Source organism: Entelurus aequoreus, linkage group LG14 (genome assembly GCF_033978785.1).
Source record: "Entelurus aequoreus isolate RoL-2023_Sb linkage group LG14, RoL_Eaeq_v1.1, whole genome shotgun sequence".
NCBI classification, from domain to species: domain Eukaryota; kingdom Metazoa; phylum Chordata; class Actinopteri; order Syngnathiformes; family Syngnathidae; genus Entelurus; species Entelurus aequoreus.
Window position 1 is genome coordinate 61,133,722 of NC_084744.1, and position 19,693 is coordinate 61,153,414.

General features: G+C 35.5%; 1 protein-coding gene across 1 annotated transcript in view; it reads right to left on the reverse strand.

The window, feature by feature from the left end:
- Window positions 1-11,934: 11,934 nt before the first annotated feature.
- The window catches only part of ctnnd2b (catenin (cadherin-associated protein), delta 2b), a 287,545-nt gene continuing 279,786 nt past the window's right edge, over window positions 11,935-19,693 (reverse strand). Inside the window, 3 exon segments of the mRNA XM_062070403.1 lie at window positions 11,935-13,592; window positions 15,966-16,033; window positions 16,165-16,293. Coding sequence (XP_061926387.1) covers window positions 13,329-13,592; window positions 15,966-16,033; window positions 16,165-16,293 — 461 coding nt within the window. The 3' untranslated portion in view covers window positions 11,935-13,328.

Below are 19,693 nucleotides of genomic sequence, written 5' to 3' on the forward strand. Positions count from 1 at the left end.
ACCGGAGATGTTACACTCGCTAGATGTTGTTGTCCTCCAGAGGTCTGCAGTTTCCTGGCGCACCGCCCGGGAAAAATCTCGATTTATCCCGGTATATGCCCCGTTTTTCACAACCTGTGCTGCAATAGCATTTGCGGTAACGGGGCATGTTCGGGGTGCGCGCTCAGACCTACCAGTCAAGTTGTTCAAAGTGCTCCACGCGATACGGCTAGTGTGCGAGAAGTCGATGGAGTGGACTGCCTCTTTCCAGCGCTGGTGCCTCTTCCTTCCAAGAGTGGAAAGAAGGGCAGTGTATCTTCTAGATGAGGCTACATGTATACAAACAATAAACCACGTGATGTTATTAGTGCACCAGTCGAGGAAAATGATCAAACTACATAAATAACATCTGGTAATTTGATTTGTATATTATTTTAGCCTTCCCGGTAAGGTCTATTCAGGTGTACTGGAGAGGAGGCTACGCCGGATAGTCGAACCTCGGATCCAGGAGGAAAAGTGTGGTTTTCGTCCTGGTCGTGGAACGGTAGACCAGCTCTATACTCTCGGCAGGGTCCTTGAGGGTGCATGGGAGTTTGCCCAACCAGTCTACATGTGCTTTGTGGACTTGGAGAAGGCATTCGACCATGTCCCTCGGGAAGTCCTGTGGGGAGTGCTCAGAGAGTACGGGGTATCGGACTGTCTGATTGTGGCGGTCCGCTCCCTGTATGATCAGTGTCAGAGCTTGGTCCGCATTGCCGGCGGTAAGTCTGACCTGTTTCTAGTGAGTACAATCAGTGTCAGAGCTTGGTTCGCATTGCCGGCGGTAAGTCGGAAACGTTTCTAGTGAGTACAATCAGTGTCAGAGCTTGGTCCGCATTGCCGGCGGTAAGTCGGACACGTTTCCAGTGAGGGTTGGACTCCGCCAAGGCTGCCCTTTGTCACCCATTCTGTTCATAACTTTTATGGACAGAATTTCTAGGCGCAGTCAAGGCGTTGAGGGGATCCGGTTTGGTGGCTGCAGGAGTAGGTCTCTGCTTTTTGCAGATGATGTGGTCCTGATGGCTTCATCTGGCCAGGATCTTCAGCTCTCCCTGGATCGTTTCGCAGCAGAGTGTGAAGCGACTGGGATGAGAATCAGCACCTCCAAGTCCGAGTCCATGGTTCTCGCCCAGGAAAGGGTGGAGTGCCATCTCCAAGTTGGGGAGGAGACCCTGCCCCAAGTGGAGGAGTTCAAGTACCTAGGAGTCTTGCTCACGAGTGAGGGAAGAGTGAATGGTGAGATCCACAGGCGGATCGGTGCGGCGTCTTCAGTAATGCGGACGCTGTATCGATCCGTTGTGGTGAAGAAGGAGCTGAGCCGGAAGGCAAAGCTCTCAATTTACCGGTCGATCTACGTTCCCATCCTCACCTATGGTCATGAGCTTTGGGTTATGACCAAAAGGACAAGATCACGGGTACAAGCGGCCAAAATGAGTTTCCTCCGCCGGGTGGCGGGGCTCTCCCTTAGAGATAGGGTGAGAAGCTCTGTCATCCGGGAGGAACTCAAAGTAAAGCTCCTGCTCCTCCACATGGAGAGGAGCCAGATGAGGTGGTTGGGGCATCTGGTCAGGATGCCACCCGAACGCCTCCCTAGGGAGGTGTTTGGGGCACATCCGACCGGCAGGAGGCCACGGGGAAGACCCAGGACACATTGGGAAGACTATGTCTCCTGGCTGGCCTGGGAACGCCTCGGGATCCCCTGGGAGGAGCTGGACCAAGTGGCTGGGGAGAGGGAAGTCTGGGCTGCTAACGATCCGATTCCAATGGGATTCAGGACTACCTCCTGATGTGGGCGGGGCCAGATGCCAAAAGATCGGCTCTGAAGCACTTTGGAGCGTTTGGACAGGCCAAAAAAATCCGATCTGGGACACTTGAGGGTAAAAAAACCCCCAGATCTGGTGTGCGGTGTAAACGGGGCCATAGTGAGGGGAGAATTCTGTCCCCCGGTCCATAGCTGTCTGCAAATGTGGCCCCCGGAACAGTTTTAGTTGAATATCCCTGGTTTAAGCCTGCTTGAACTTAAGCAATATTACTGCATTAATTCGCAACTTAAAGGGGCTGTTTGCAACTTCCTCACAGTTACATTTCTCAAACCAAAAGAATATACCAAGAAAATCAATGGCTAGCTTATGTTACCTTTAGTGGTTTAACCCGGGGGTCAGCAACACCTGCGGCTCTCTAGCGCCGCCCTGGTGGCTCCCTGGACCCTTTCAGAGATGTGTGAAAATGGAAAAACATGAAGAAAAAAATATATTCTTTGTTTTAATATATTTTCTGTAGGAGGACAAACATTATAACACGTATATAAGACTTTTAACGTCATTTTGATAGTAGGCTAATATAGACACTTACATCATGTGTTGTCTTCATTATAACACTTATATAAGACTTTTAGCGTCATTTTGATAGTAGGCTAATATAGACACTTACATCATGTGTTGCCTTCATTATAACACTTATAAAAGACTTTTAAAGTCATTTTGATAGTAGGCTAATATAGCTAATATAGACACTTACATCATGTGTTGTCTTCATTATAACACTTATATAAGACTTTTAGCGTCATTTTGATAGTAGGCTAATATAGACACTTACATCATGTGTTGCCTTCATTATAATAATTATAAAAGACTTAACGTCATTTTGATAGTAGGCTAATATAGACACTTACATCATGTGTTGCCTTCATTATAACACTTATAAAAGACTTTTAAAATCATTTTGATAGTAGGCTAATATAACTAATATAGACACTTAAATCATGTGTTGCCTTCATTATAACACTTATATAAGACTTTTAACGTCATTTTGATAGTAGGCTAATATAGACACTTACATCATGTGTTGCCTTCATTATAACACTTGTATAAGACTTTTACAGTCATTTTGATAGTAGGCTAATATAGACACTTACATAATGTGTTGCCTTCATTATAACACTTATATAAGACTTTTACAGTCATTTTGATAGTAGGCTAATATAACTAATATAGACACTTAAATCATGTGTTGCCTTCATTATAACACTTATATAAGACTTTTAAAATCATTTTGATAGTAGGCTAATATAGACACTTACATCACATGTTGCCTTCATTATAACACTTGTATAAGACTTTTACAGTCATTTTGATAGTAGGCTAATATAGACACTTACATAATGTGTTGCCTTCATTATAACACTTATATAAGACTTTTACAGTCATTTTGATAGTAGGCTAATAGAGCTAATATAGACACTTACATCATGTGTTGCCTTCATTATAACACTTATACAAGACTTTTAAAGTCATTTTGATAGTAGGCTAATATAGACACTTACATCATGTGTTGCCTTCATTATAACACTTATATAAGACTTATAAAGTCATTTTGATAGTAGGCTAATATAACTAATATAGACACTTACATCATGTGTTGTCTTCATTTTAACACTTATATAAGACTTTTAACGTAATTTTGATAGTAGGCTAATATAGACACTTACATCATGTGTTGCCTTCATTATAACACTTATACGACTTTTAACGTCATTTTGATAGTAGGCTAATATAGACACTTACATCATGTGTTGCCTTCATTATAACACTTAAATAAGACTTTTAAAGTCATTTTGATAGTAGGCTAATATAGACACTTACATCATGTGTTGTCTTCATTATAACACTTATATAAGACTTGTAAAGTCATTTTGATAGTAGGCTAATATAGACACTTACATCATGTGTTGCCTTCATTATAACACTTATAAAAGACTTTTAAAATCATTTTGATAGTAGGCTAATATAACTAATATAGACACTTAAATCATGTGTTGCCTTCATTATAACACTTATATAAGACTTTTAACGTCATTTTGATAGTAGGCTAATATAGACACTTACATCATGTGTTGCCTTCATTATAACACTTATATAAGACTTTTAAAGTCATTTTGATAGTAGGCTAATATAGACACTTACATCACATGTTGCCTTCATTATAACACTTGTATAAGACTTTTACAGTCATTTTGATAGTAGGCTAATATAGACACTTACATAATGTGTTGCCTTCATTATAACACTTATATAAGACTTTTACAGTCATTTTGATAGTAGGCTAATAGAGCTAATATAGACACTTACATCATGTGTTGCCTTCATTATAACACTTATACAAGACTTTTAAAGTCATTTTGATAGTAGGCTAATATAGACACTTACATCATGTGTTGCCTTCATTATAACACTTATATAAGACTTTTAAAGTCATTTTGATAGTAGGCTAAGATAGCTAATATAGACACTTACATCATGTGTTGCCTTCATTATAACACTTATATAAGACTTTTAACGTAATTTTGATAGTAGGCTAATATAGACACTTACATCATGTGTTGCCTTCATTATAACACTTATATAAGACTTTTAAAGTCATTTTGATAGTAGGCTAATATAGACACTTACATAATATGTTGTCTTCACTATGACACTTATATAAGACTTTTAAAGTCATTTTGATAGTAGGCTAATATAGACACTTACATCATGTGTTGCCTTCATTATAACACTTATGTAAGAATTTTAAAGTCATTTTGATAGTAGGCTAATATAACTAATATAGACACTTACATAATATGTTGTCTTCACTATAACACTTATATAAGACTTTACATTTTTTCGGCTCAAGACAGATTGTTTTGTTGTATTTTTGGTCCAATACGGCTCTTTCAACACTTCAGGTTGCCGACCTCTGATTTAACCGAACACTTTCGTACTAAAACTGTCTATTTTTTTTTCAGAATGACTAAGTTTATACATCATTTTTTGTTTTCTTCGATTGGTGTTCACGGCTGTCTCTGTTGTTGTAATAGAATATACCTTCAATGACAGCTAACGCTAACTATCCAAATCGCTATCGCAGGCCAACAACACCCGAAGCCCAATTGGTACGTAGCTACGTCATTAGGTCATAGCACCCGTGATTGGGCAGGATATGGGACGTTGGAACGTTAGCGCCCTCTAGGCGTCTGTGTCAATGTTGCAAACAGCCTCTTAAAGCAACAGTGCTGTAGAAGGTTGAGATGACGTGATACTTGGGCATGGTCCACCTGGTAGAGCTACATTGAAGGTTGAAAGAGCAGCAGCTCACATTTAGGTACTAAGGTTGAGCCCTACATTATTCATACGGGGGCCAAAGTTGGGGTTGAAGTGAACTTTTATTTGTGGGATGACACAAGGAAGTGGCAAAAGACCAAGTTGTGTCGCAGAAACTACGAATCCTGGTAGTTTCTAGCACAGTATTCTGAGTACAGTCCCAGGATTCCTCAGGTTTTAGTAATTTGGGGGCTTTAAGGATGTATTGGAACAGTTCTTGTCCCAGGATGGAATGATTACATTGGTTTGGGTGGTCAGGCACGACCTAAGACCTGCCAAGACTTAAGTCTATTGGTACGTTTGAGGAGTCAAGGGCTTTGAAAACCCAAGCATGGTGGTGGTCAGGCACGACCTAAGACCCGCCAAGACTTAAGTCTATTGGTAGGTTTGAGGAGTCAAGGGCTTTGAAAACCCAAGCATGGTGGTGGTCAGGCACGACCTAAGAACCGCCAAGACTTAAGTCTATTGGTAGGTTTGAGGAGTCAAGGGCATTGAAAACCCAAGCATGGTGGTGGTCAGGCACGACCTAAGAACCGCCAAGACTTTAGTCTATTGGTACGTTTGAGGAGTCAAGGGCTTTGAAAACCCAAGCATGGTGGTGGTGGTCACGCTCTTTGGTTGCTAGCTGCCAGTGCCAAGGGTGCACCAAGACTTGACTCGTGGAGAAGACAGAAGGACTACTTTATTTTGGTATTTGTAGCAAGCGACAGTAACAACATCCTTGTGCACACGTCCTTTCATCCAGGTTCTAGTCTCAGGGAATGCTATGGATCTGTTTGGTTTGTCTTAGGAGACATTTGGCCCCTCATCAGCTATGATCATAGACTTAGATTGGTCAGATCTAGTCTTAGATTTGGACTGGTCAGATCTTGTCTTAGACTTGGATTGGTCAGATCTAGTTTTGGTTAGATTCATCACATCTAGTCCCAGAGTTAGATTGGTCAGATCTAATCTTAGAGATAGATTGGTCAGATCTAGTCTTAGATTGGTCAAATTTAGTTTTAGGCTTGGGTTGGTCAGATCTAGTCTTAGACTTGGATTAGTCAGATCTAGTCTTGTAGTTAGATTGGTCATATCTAATCTTAAAAATAGATTGGTCATCTCTAGTCTTAGATTGGTCAAATCTAATCTTAGGCTTGCGTTGGTCAGATCTAGTCTTAGACTTGGATTAGTCAGATCTAGTCTTAGACTTGGATTGGTCAGATATAGTCTTGGACTGGTCAGATCTAATCTTAGACTTGGGTTGTCAGATCTAGTCTTAGACTTGGATTGGTCAGATCAGTCTTAGACTTAGATTGGTCACATCTAGTCTTAGACTTAGATTGGTCACATCTCGTCTTAAACTTGGATTGGTCACATCTAGTCTTAAACTTGGATTGGTCACATCTAGTCTTAGACTTAGATTGGTCACATCTAGTCTTAGACTTAGATTGGTCACATGTAGTCTTAGACTTACCTTGGTCACATCTAGTCTTAAACTTGGATTGGTCACATCTAGTCTTAGATTGGTCAAATCTAGTTTTAGGCTTGGATTGGTCAAATATAGTCTCAGACTTGGATTGGTCAGATCTAGTCTTAGACTTAGATTGGTCAGATCTAGTCTTAGACTTGGATTGGTCAGATCAGTCTTAGACTTAGATTGATAACATCTAGTCTTAAACTTGGATTGGTCACATCTAGTCTTGGACTTAGATTGGTCACATCTAGTCTTAGACTTGGATTGGTCACATCTAGTCTTAGATTTAGATTGGTCACATCTAGTCTTAGACTTGGATTGGTCAGATCAGTCTTAGACTTAGATTGGTCGCATCTAGTCTTAAACTTGGATTGGTCACATCTAGTCTTAAACTTGGATTGGTGACATCTAGTCTTAGACTTAGATTGGTCACATCTAGTCTTAGACTTAGATTGGTCACATCTAGTCTTAGACTTAGATTGGTCACATCTAGTCTTAGACTTAGATTGGTCACATCTAGTCTTAGACTTAGATTGGTCACATCTAGTCTTAAACTTGGATTGGTCACATCTAGTCTTAGACTTAGATTGGTCACATCTAGTCTTAGACTTAGATTGGTCACATTTAGTCTTAGACTTAGATTGGTCACATCTAGTCTTAGACTTAGATTGGTCACATCTAGTCTTAGACTTAGATTGGTCACATCTAGTCTTAGACTTGGATTAGTCAAATCTAGTTTTAGACTTAGATTGGTCACATATAGTCTTAGACTTAGATTGGTCACATCTAGTCTTAAACTTGGATTGGTCACATCTAGTCTTAGACTTGGATTGGTCACATCTAGTCTTAGACTTGGATTAGTCAAATCTAGTTTTAGACTTAGATTGGTCGATGTAGTCTCAGAATTGGATTGGTGAAATATAGTCTCAGACATGGGGGTTAAATCACCGAAATGATTCCCGGGCGCGGCCACCGCTGCTGCTCACTGCTCCGCTCACCTCCCAGAGGGTGAACAAGGGAATGGGTCAAATGCAGAGTATAATCTCACCACACCTAGTGTGTGTGTGAGACTATCAGTGGTACTTTAACTTGAACTTACTAAGACTGACGGGACGTGGGTTGGATTGCATTCACGTTAGAAACGGGACAGATCGGGATGTGACAAAGAAACCCGAACTGCACTTTCACGGTGTGAACGTCGGCCAGGACTCCTTTCTTCAGACCGCCGTAGCATCGGACACATATCTGACTTACATCCACATACCGAAAAGGTTTGGGTCGGATTTGAAAAATTCGGATTTGCACAGTTCACATTGGCGGGAAAAAATCAGATACCAAAAAAATCGGAATTGAAGTACAATTTTGAAGATGTTTTATCGTTCCACCCCGCAAAAAGAACTGAAGCATTCAGGGTCCGGAACTGAAATGACAATTTATCGTCATAATGAGTCTATAGAAAAGTCTGACCAGAACATTGTCGAGCTGGGTGGAAAATAAAATAAAAATAAAGAAAAAAAAAAATCATTCTTTTGCCGCTTTCTTGTTACCGTATTTCCTTGAATTGCCGCCGGGAATATAGTATTCGCCTGCCTAGAATTACAGCCGGATCAAACTCGTTTCGCAAAAAAATTAGCGCATGCTTGGCACTTCCGCCGGGTCAAATATGAGACATTAAATGACTCCCGCCTCCTGGTGGTAGAGGGCGCTAGTGATCCTTCTTGCGACTACTGGTACTGGAGGATTACATATCTAAAATAAAACAGTTTTCTAAACTGGACTTTCAATCGAAGCAGGAAGTAATAATTAAAGGAATATCTCCATCGAGACAGAGAGACTTTTAAAACTGAAGAAAGATAAGGAAGACTGCTTTTGATCAGAAGCAGTTGCACATGGACTCATTTATAAGTAAAGGTAAGACCATAATGACGTTTTTTTTTAAATTAAATGCGCTTTTCATGATAAGGTAAGCGCCGGAGTGAGAAGAGGTTTTAAAATAATTAGCGCATGCTTGCCCATTACGCATGCTTTTGGTAAGCGCAGGAGTGAGAAGAGGTTTTAAATTAATTAGCGCCCCCGGCGGCTATTCAAGGAAATACGGTATTTCCAGTTAAAACAGACTCGTTGCCAAATAAAAATTCACTTACGCACATAAATTGAATAATTGTAGTCTTAACTATATGTAAAAGTATCATTTCTATCATTTATTTGGCTAAAACCTGTCACAAAAGGATATATAAATGAGGCGTATGTACTGTTGGATAAAATCTACTTGGTACAATATGTAAGGCAGTCAATGTGACTCATCCTAATTTAGCAGTTTTTTATTGTGTGTGTGTTCTTGTATTTCTACCCTTCTTGACACATCAACAGGGAAAAGTACCTTCCATTTGAGGACCGGTGAACAAGCTAGGACCAATACGGAAAACCATTGCATCTAATAGAGAGCCAAATACCAGAGTCCGTGAACATTGCTCCAAAGTCAGGACTTTTTTGGTTGATTTAATGTGCATACAAAAGTAAAGATTGACAGGTGCAAAGGCAGCAATATATGATGAAACAAGAAGGACTTCCCTATTCATCCCCGCCAGGTGAACGGCTGATTTGTACCACTTCCTGTGCTGACGTAAGACAAGCCACATGTGACCATAGGATGAACAAACATTACAAACAACTAAAAAAATAGAGAATGTCTCATTTGCACCCCTGGTGGTGAAATCTATCCAAAGGAGGGATTTTTCAAATTGACTCTGTGTCGTTTTTAAAAGTGCTCCCCCTCTGGTCAACATATGAAATAACAAGTGTGGGTAAGAAATTGAAATGTGCCCCCTTTGTTCAAAATGTATTTAAAAAATAAAATAAATATGTATATAGGGACATGCTGTAATAACTTGAAGAAAATAATGAAGATTAAAAACCAATTACAAACAAAACATTTAAAAAAAAATAATGTGTCAACTTTTTTTCTTATAAAATTGGGAACAATTTCTCATATTCTTCCAGTTTCTGTAATATTGCAATATTTTCTCGTAAAATTATTACTTTTTTTTTAACTGTAAAATGATTACCTTTTAATGCAAAATGGTGACATTTGTCATATAAAATTCTGACTTTTATCACAATATTGCCAATTTTTTTGTTGTTCTTGTAAAATAGTGACATTTTTTGAGTACAATGATGACTTTTGTCATCATTTTGCCAAGTGAAATTCCGATTATTATTATAATTTGGCCAAATTTTCAAGCTTTCTTATAAAATTGTGACTTTTGTCGAGCAAAATTACGACTCTTTTCATAAAGTTGCCAACATTTTAAGTTTTTCTTGTGAAATTCCGACTAATTTTTCACAAAAAACTTTATGTAAAATGATTACTTTTTAATGCAAGATGGTGACATTTGTCATATAAAATTCTCACGATACCGCCAATTTTTTTGTTGTTCTTGTGAAATAGTGACATTTTTTGAGTAAAATGATGACTTCTGTCATCATTTTGCCAAATGAAATTTTTATTATTATAATATAGACAACATTTCAAAGTTTTCTTATAAAATTGTGACTTTTTTCGAGTAAAATTACAACTCTTTTCATAAAGTTCACCAAATTTTAAGCGTTTCTTGTAAAATTGCGACTGTTATTGAGTAAAATTCCAACTTTTATCATAATATCGCACAAATGTTCTGTTTTTCTTGTAAAATTTTGACTTGTGTTGAGTAAAATGACGACTTTTATTATAATACTGCCAACATTTCTAAGTTTTTCTTGTGAAATTCCAACTCATTTTTCACAACAAGCTTTTTTAAAAACTTTTTTACGTAAAATTATTACTTTTTTGGTGACATTTGTCATATCAAAATTCTCACAATATCACCAATTTTTTTGTTGTTCTTGTAAAATAGTGAAATTTTTTGAGTAAAAGTATGACTTTTGTCATTATTTTGCCAAGTGAAATTCCGATTATTATTATAATTTTGGCAACATTTTTAGGTTTTCTTGTAATTTTACTCTACGAAAGTCACAATTTTATAAGAAAACGTAAAAATTTTGCCCAAATAATAGTAATAATCGGAATTTCACTTGGCAAAATGATGACAAAAGTAATACATTACTCCAAAAATGTCACTATTTTAAGGAACACCAACAAAATTTGCGATATTGTGAGAATTTGATATGACAAATGTCACCATCTTGCATTAAAAAGTAATCATTTTACATAAAAAAGTTTAAAAAAAAAGCTTGTTGTCAAAAATGAGTTGGAATTTCACAAGAAAAAGGTCACAATTTCACAAGAAAAACTTAGAATGTTGGCAGTATTATAATAAAAGTCCTCATTTTACTCAACTCAAGTCAAAATTTGACAAGAAAAACTGAACATTTGTGCGATGTTATGATAAAAGTTGGAATTTTACTCAATAAAAGTCGCAATTTGACAAGAAAAGCTTCAAATTTTGGCAACTTTATGAAAAGAGGTGTAATTTTACTTTACAAAAGACACAATTTTATAACTCTTTTCATAAAGTTGCCAACATTTTAAGCTTTTCTTTTAAAATTGCGACTGTTGAGGAAAATCCCAACTTTTATCATAACATCGCACAAATGTTCAGTTTTTCTTGTCAAATTTTGACTTGAGTTGAGTAAAATGACGACTTTTATTATAATACTGCCAACATTTCTAAGATTTTCTTGTGAAATTCCAACTCATTTTTCACAAGCTTTTTTTAAAAACTTTTTTATGTAAAATTATTACTTTTTAATGCAAGATGGTGACATTTGTCATATCAAATTCTCACAATATCACCAATTTTTTTGTTGTTCTTGTAAAATAGTGACATTTTTTGAGTAAAAGTATGACTTTTGTCATTATTTTGCCAAGTGAAATTCCGATTATTATTATAATTTTGGCAACATTTTTAGGTTTTCTTGTAATTTTACTCTACAAAAGCCACAATTTTATAAGAAAACGTAAACATTTTGCCCAAATTATAATAATAATCGGAATTTCACTTGGCAAAATGATGACAAAAGTCACACTTTTACTCAAAAAATTTCACCATTTTAAAGAACACCAAAAAATTTTGCGATATTGTGATATTGTGAGAATTCTATACGACAAATGTCACCATCTTGCATAAAAATTAATCATTTTACAGAAAAAAAGTTAAAAAAAAGCTTGTTGTGAAAAATGAGTTGGAATTTCACAAGAAAAACTTAGAATGTTGGCAGTATTATAATAAAAGTCGTCATTTTACTCAACTCAAGTCAAAATTTGACAAGAAAAACTGAACATTTGTGCGATGTTATGATAAAAGTTGGAATTTTACTCAATAACAGTCGCAATTTGACAAGAAACGCTTAAAATTTGGTGAACTTTATGAAAAGAGTTGTAATTTTACTCGAAAAAAGTCACAATTTTATAAGAAAACTTTAAAATGTTGTCTATATTATAATAATACAAATTTCATTAGGCAAAATGATGACAGAAGCCATCATTTTACTCAAAAAATTTCACTATTTTACAAGAACAACAAAAAAATTGGCAATATTGTGATAAAAGATTTGTGCGATGTTATGATAAAAGTTGGAATTTTACTCAATAAAAGTCGCAATTTGACAAGAAAAGCTTCAAATTTTGGCAACTTTATGAAAAGAGGTGTAATTTTACTTTACAAAAGACACAATTTTATAACTCTTTTCATAAAGTTGCCGAAATGTTAAGCTTTTCTTATAAAATTGCGACTGCTATTGAGTAAAATCCCAACTTTTATCATAACATCGCACAAATGTTCAGTTTTTCTTGTCAAATTTTGACTTGAGTCGAGTAAAATGACGACTTTTATTATAACACTGCCAAAATTCTACGTTTTTCTCGTGAAATTGTGACCTTTTTCTTGTGAAATTCCAACTCCTTTTTCACAACAAGCTTTTTTTTATATGTGCATAGTATGTATATATTATTAATGTTGTAAATACACTTCTTTATATATCTAGAAAGGCTGGTCCTAAAGAGGGAGGCTTTTTTCTCACGTCTCAAGAAGGTAAGAAATACAAGAATGGGTGTGTGTGTGTGTGTGAGTGTGTGTGTGTGAGTGTAGTGCAGAGTGTGAAGGCTGCACACGGACAACAGTTCAATGTACAATTACACAATGCATCGCCAATAAATGTACAGTGTACATCAAATACTATACAACCGAGAATTTTCAAAAATAGAAACACAAAAAAACGACGACAACGGGAGGGGGGGAAACAAAAACCAACAAAAAAAAGATAGCGTTACAAACGGCGACATCCAGAAGCGAGCTTTTCCTCCGGAGGACACGTCACGCCCACAGAGAGAAACCGGGTTTGTGTAACGAGACGTTTCTACGTGTCCTACGGCGTCTTGTGCTTGACGTTACTAAAAGTCCCTATGTGACAAAATGTACATCCTTCACACCTTGCAAAGACTTTTCCACGCACCTCTCTCCCCGCCTCACCTTCCCCACGGCCGCTCCATGCAGACACGGGAAGAAAAATGTCCGTGTCGTGGGTGGAGTGCATGCACATGCAAGGCCCGGACTCGCTCCCTCTGCTCCTTCCTGGCCTCCGGACAAGGAGTCCGCAGTCCCTTCTTCAGTGTCTTGCTACCTATGATGCTACGTGGGAACTACACGTTATGAAAAAACAAAACAAAAAAAAGGTACCTTTTCCTACTTCCGACTACGTTTCCTTTCCTGCCGCGCGGCTTAAACCCAGGAGTCCGGGGAGGCCGGGTAGTGGCTGGTCTCGTAGTTGAGCTCGCTGTAGGGCCGAGAGGCCGAGTAGAAGTCCACGTAGTTGCCTGTGGATTTCAGGCCCTGCAAGTGCATGTTGAGGTCGGCCTGGGGGGGGCGGCCGCCCGCGTGGACCTGGTTCTCGAAGAAGGCCTGGTCCTCGTAGTTGCTGCTGTCGGGCGGGGGAGGGTTCTGGAAAGGCGGGTAGGGCTCTGAAGGCAATCCTTGGGAGGAGACCTGGAAAGAACAGTTTGATAAACACTATGTGGGACTGGGCAGTATTATACTTAATACCGCTATATTTTAGTAAGTGGTATACAGTCTAGGGTTGTACGGTATACCGGTACTAGTATAGTATCATATTTGGTACTATACCGCCTCTAAAAAGTACCACTCCCTCCCGCCCCTGTTTAGTAATGAGCATTAAGTAAATTTTCTAAATATATGTCATTGAAAGACGTTTCATGAAAGCAGAGTGTGTGAGTATTAAGTCATTTTTGCATTATTTTTTTTTTTATAAATATGTCGTTGAAAGACATTTCATGAAAGCAGAGTGTTTGAGTATTAAGTCATTTTTGCATACATTTTTCCCCCAAAGATGTCGTTGAAAGATGTTTCATGAAAGCAGTGTGTGAGTATTAAGTCATTTTTGCATTACTTTTCTAAAAATATGTCGTTGAAAGACGTTTCATGAAAGCAGAGTGTGTGAGTATTAAGTCATTTTTGCATTTAAAAAAAAAATGTTGTGAAAGACGTTTCATGAAAGCAGAGTGTGAGTATTAAGTCATTTTTGCATTACTTAAAAAAAATATATGTGGTTGAAAGACGTTTCATGAAAGCAGAGTGTGCGAGTACTAAGTCATTTTTGCATTACTTTTTAAAAAAATATGTCATTGAAAGACGTTTCATGAAAGCAGAGTATGCGAGTACTAAGTCATTTTTGCATTACTTTTTAAAAAAATATGTAATTGAAAGACGTTTCATGAAAGCAGAGTATGCGAGTACTAAGTCATTTTTGCATTACTTTTTAAAAAAATATGTCGTTGAAAGACGTTTCATGAAAGCAGAGTGTGTGAGTATTAAGTCATTTTTGCATTTAAAAAAAAAATGTTGTGAAAGACGTTTCATGAAAGCAGAGTGTGAGTATTAAGTCATTTTTGCATTACTTAAAAAAAATATATGTGGTTGAAAGACGTTTCATGAAAGCAGAGTGTGCGAGTACTAAGTCATTTTTGCATTACTTTTTAAAAAAATATGTCATTGAAAGACGTTTCATGAAAGCAGAGTATGCGAGTACTAAGTCATTTTTGCATTACTTTTTAAAAAAATATGTAATTGAAAGACGTTTCATGAAAGCAGAGTATGCGAGTACTAAGTCATTTTTGCATTACTTTTTAAAAAAATATGTCGTTGAAAGACGTTTCATGAAAGCAGTGTGTGAGTATTAAGTCATTTTTGCATTACTTTTCTAAAAATATGTCGTTGAAAGACGTTTCATGAAAGCAGAGTGTGTGAGTATTAAGTCATTTTTGCATTTAAAAAAAAAATGTTGTGAAAGACGTTTCATGAAAGCAGAGTGTGAGTATTAAGTCATTTTTGCATTACTTAAAAAAAATATATGTGGTTGAAAGACGTTTCATGAAAGCAGAGTGTGCGAGTACTAAGTCATTTTTGCATTACTTTTTAAAAAAATATGTCATTGAAAGACGTTTCATGAAAGCAGAGTATGCGAGTACTAAGTCATTTTTGCATTACTTTTTAAAAAAATATGTCGTTGAAAGACGTTTCATGAAAGCAGTGTGTGAGTATTAAGTCATTTTTGCATTACTTTTCTAAAAATATGTCGTTGAAAGACGTTTCATGAAAGCAGAGTGTGTGAGTATTAAGTCATTTTTGCATTTAAAAAAAAAATGTTGTGAAAGACGTTTCATGAAAGCAGAGTGTGAGTATTAAGTCATTTTTGCATTACTTAAAAAAAATATATGTGGTTGAAAGACGTTTCATGAAAGCAGAGTGTGCGAGTACTAAGTCATTTTTGCATTACTTTTTAAAAAAATATGTCATTGAAAGACGTTTCATGAAAGCAGAGTGTGCGAGTACTAAGTCATTTTTGCATTACTTTTTAAAAAAATATGTCATTGAAAGACGTTTCATGAAAGCAGAGTATGCGAGTACTAAGTCATTTTTGCATTACTTTTTTAAAAAATATGTCGTTGAAAGACGTTTCATGAAAGCAGTGTGTGAGTATTAAGTCATTTTTGCATTACTTTTTCAATACCCTTTTTTAACGGGCATGGCGGCGCGTCGTCACGCGGTGACATTGCTGGTTTTACGAGCAGAGGAGCATGTTGGGCAGCGCACGCACACAGAGTACTTACAAGCAGACACAGTGTGTAGACAGAAAAGGGAGAATGGACGCATTTTGGTGTAAAAAGTCAAGATAAAGGTGAAGTTATAACACTGAAACACCCTCAGGAAGAGCTGCTTTAACACACGGCTAGCAGCTAGAAGCTAACGTCCATCCTCAGTGTTTTAGCTACTTCTAAATCACTAATCCTGGCCTCCATGGTGACAAATAAAGTACAAAAGTGAGAGAGCGACTTCACGTACCTGATTATACTTCAGGTCATCGGTGGGTGACACGTACGCTCCTCGGTGCAGGGTTGAACAACCACCGCCTGTGGACACGCACTCAAACAGTTAGCATGTTAGCTAAAACAACAACACTTGGCACGTAGCCTAAGTTAGCGTCTCCGCAGTGGTGGTAGTCACGGATTGCAAGCAGACATTGAGGGAGAGATGGATTTACCCATGCTGGCCTCCTTGCGGGATGTGTGTTCACCCTTGTTGCCGCGGTAAGTGGCGGTGCCGCTCAGCTCGTAGTCCGCCTTCCTCTCCTTCAACACCAACATGTCCCTGGGTGAAGCCGGTGCACTCGCTACACCACAGAGAATATCTTTAGTGCATCGAGAGTTACTTTAAAGTCTTCATTTATGATGTGTATACATGTATGTACACATATATTGTATATGTATATACATATATACGTGCATATGTATGTATATATATGTGTGTATATATGTATGTATATATATGTGTATATATGTATGTATATATATATATGTGTATGTATATATATATACAGTATATATGTGTATGTATACAGCATATGTATATATGTGTATATATGTATGTATATATATATATATGTATGTATATATATATACAGTATATATGTGTATGTATATACAGCATATATACATATATATATATATATATATATATATACAGTATGTGTATTGTGTATATATATATATATATATATATATATATATATACGTATATATACATATATACACGTTTACACACACACACACACACACACACACACACACACACACACACACACACACACACACACACACACACACACACACACACACACACACACACACACACACACACACACACACACACATTTATATAGCTTAGCAGTGTTTACTAACCACTGGGCCGCCAAAATAAAAATAAAAATGTTTCTCCGGCTGCAGTGGTACTACTACTACACACATATATATATATATATATATATATATATATATATATATATATATATATATATATATATATATATATATATATATATATATATATATACACACATATATTTATATATGTATATATATATATATATATATACACATATATTTATATATGTATATATATATATATATATATATATACATATATTTATATATGTATATATATATATACACATATATTTATATATGTATATATATATATATATATATATATATACATATATATACATATATTTATATATGTATATATATATATATATATATATATATATGTATATATATATATATATATATATATATATATATATATATATATGGGATGATGGGAAAATGCAATATATATGTGTATATATATATATATATATATATATATATATATATATATATATATATATATATGAAAATGCAATATATATATATATATTGCATTTTCCCATCATCCCTTATATATATATATATGTATATATATATTTTGCATTCTCCTATATATATATATATATATATATATATATATATATATATATATATATATATACCTGTATATGTATATATATATTGCATTTTCCCATCATCCCTTTTATATATATATATATATATATATATATATATATTGCATTTTCCTATATATATATATATATATATATATATATATATATATATTGCATTTTCCTATATATATATATACAGTATATTGCATTTTCCCATCATCCCTTATATATATATATGTATATATATATATTTTGCATTTTCCTATATATATATATATATATATATATATATATATATATATATATATATATATATATATATATATATATATATATATATATATATTTTGCATTTTCCCATCATCCCTTATATATATATATATATATATATATATATTTTGCATTTTCCTATATATATATATATATATATATATATATATTGCATTTTCCTATATATATATATATATATATTGCATTTTCCCATCATCCCTTATATATATATGTATATATATATATTTTGCATTTTCCTATATATATATATATATATATATATATATATATGTATATATATATATATATATATATATATATATATATATATATATATATATTGCATTTTCCCATCATCCCTTGTAATGGATTTAAACGGGCGTAGTTTGGATTTTTTTATGGCGATTGGATTTTTTTAATTTTTTTTTAATATCCACCAAGTTCAATGAGCAGAATGTGTTATGTGTGAAGAAGTTCGTTGAATTTTTGTGCTGGTTGAATTTTTTTTCCCTGCACCATGACTAGGGGAGGTTGTTCGGATGGGGTCATATAAATAAATGCGGTGAATAAAATCGCTCTGATGTACGATTAATGGCCACCAGATGGCGTCAAAATGGCAGGAATCAGACTGCTGACTATTTGTATATCATACAAAAACCCAGCCACATTACAGATACCACGAGCCGGAGTTGTGACACCCCTGGTGTGGTAACTTCAGGAGACAATCCCAGGTGACGTTAGTGGTGTGCAATCACACAGAAGGACACGCAATCCTGCACACATCCCACATCCCTTCTGGAGTCTGTGGCTTGTGGGAGGAGGCCGGAAGAAGAAGAGGAAGCCACAGAGACACATGCCAAGTGTGCTGAGGGGAGGAGGTGGTGACATGGCGCTCACCAACGCTCATTCTACTCTTTTCTCTCCTGAAGAAACACTCACTACAATACTTGGAAAATGCTCAACTTCAACCTAGACTGTAGTAAATACTACATCACATTTTTGAGGCCCTACAATAGGGGTCACCAATGCGGTGCCCGCGGGCACCAGGTCGCCCGTAAGGACCAGATGAGTAGCCCGCTGGCCTGTTCTAAAAATAGCTCAAATAGCAGCACTTACCAGTGAGCTGCCTCTATCTTCTAAATTGTTTTTATTTACTAGCAAGCTGGTCTCGCTTTGCCTGACATTTTTAATTCTAAGAGAGACAAAACTCAAATAGAATTTGAAAATCCAAGAAAATATTTTAAAGACTTGGTCTTCACTTGTTTAAATAAATTCATTATTTTTTTTACTTTGCTTCTTATAACTTTCAGAAAGACAATTTTAGAGAAAAAATACAACCTTAAAAATGATTTTAGGATTTTTAAACACATATACCTTTTTACCTTTTCAATTCCTTCCTCTTCTTTCCTGACAATTTAAATCAATGTTCAAGCAAAAAACATTTTTAATTGTAAAGAAAAATAAATAAATTTTAATTTAATTCTTCATTTTAGCTTCTGTTTTTTCGACGAAGAATATTTGTGAAATATTTCTTCAAACTTATCATGATTAAAATGCAAAAAAATTATTCTGGCAAATCTAGAAAATCTGTAGAATCAAATTTAAATGTTATTTGAAAGTCTTTTGAATTTCTTTTAAAATTTTTGTTCTGGAAAATCTAGAAGAAATAACGATTTGTCTTTGTTAGAAATATAGCTTGGTCCAATTTGTTATATATTCTAACAAAGTATAGATTGGATTTTAACCTATTTAAAACATGTCATCCAAATTCTAAAATGAATCTTAATCAGGAAAAATTACTAATGATGTTCCATAAATTCTTTTTTAATTTTTTTCATAAAGATTCGAATTAGCTAGTTTTTCTTTTCTTTTTTTCGGTTAAATTTTGAATTTTAAAGAGTCGAAATTGAAGACAAACTATGTTTCAAAATTTAATTGTCATTTTTTTCGTGTTTTCTCCTCTTTTAAACCGTTCAAT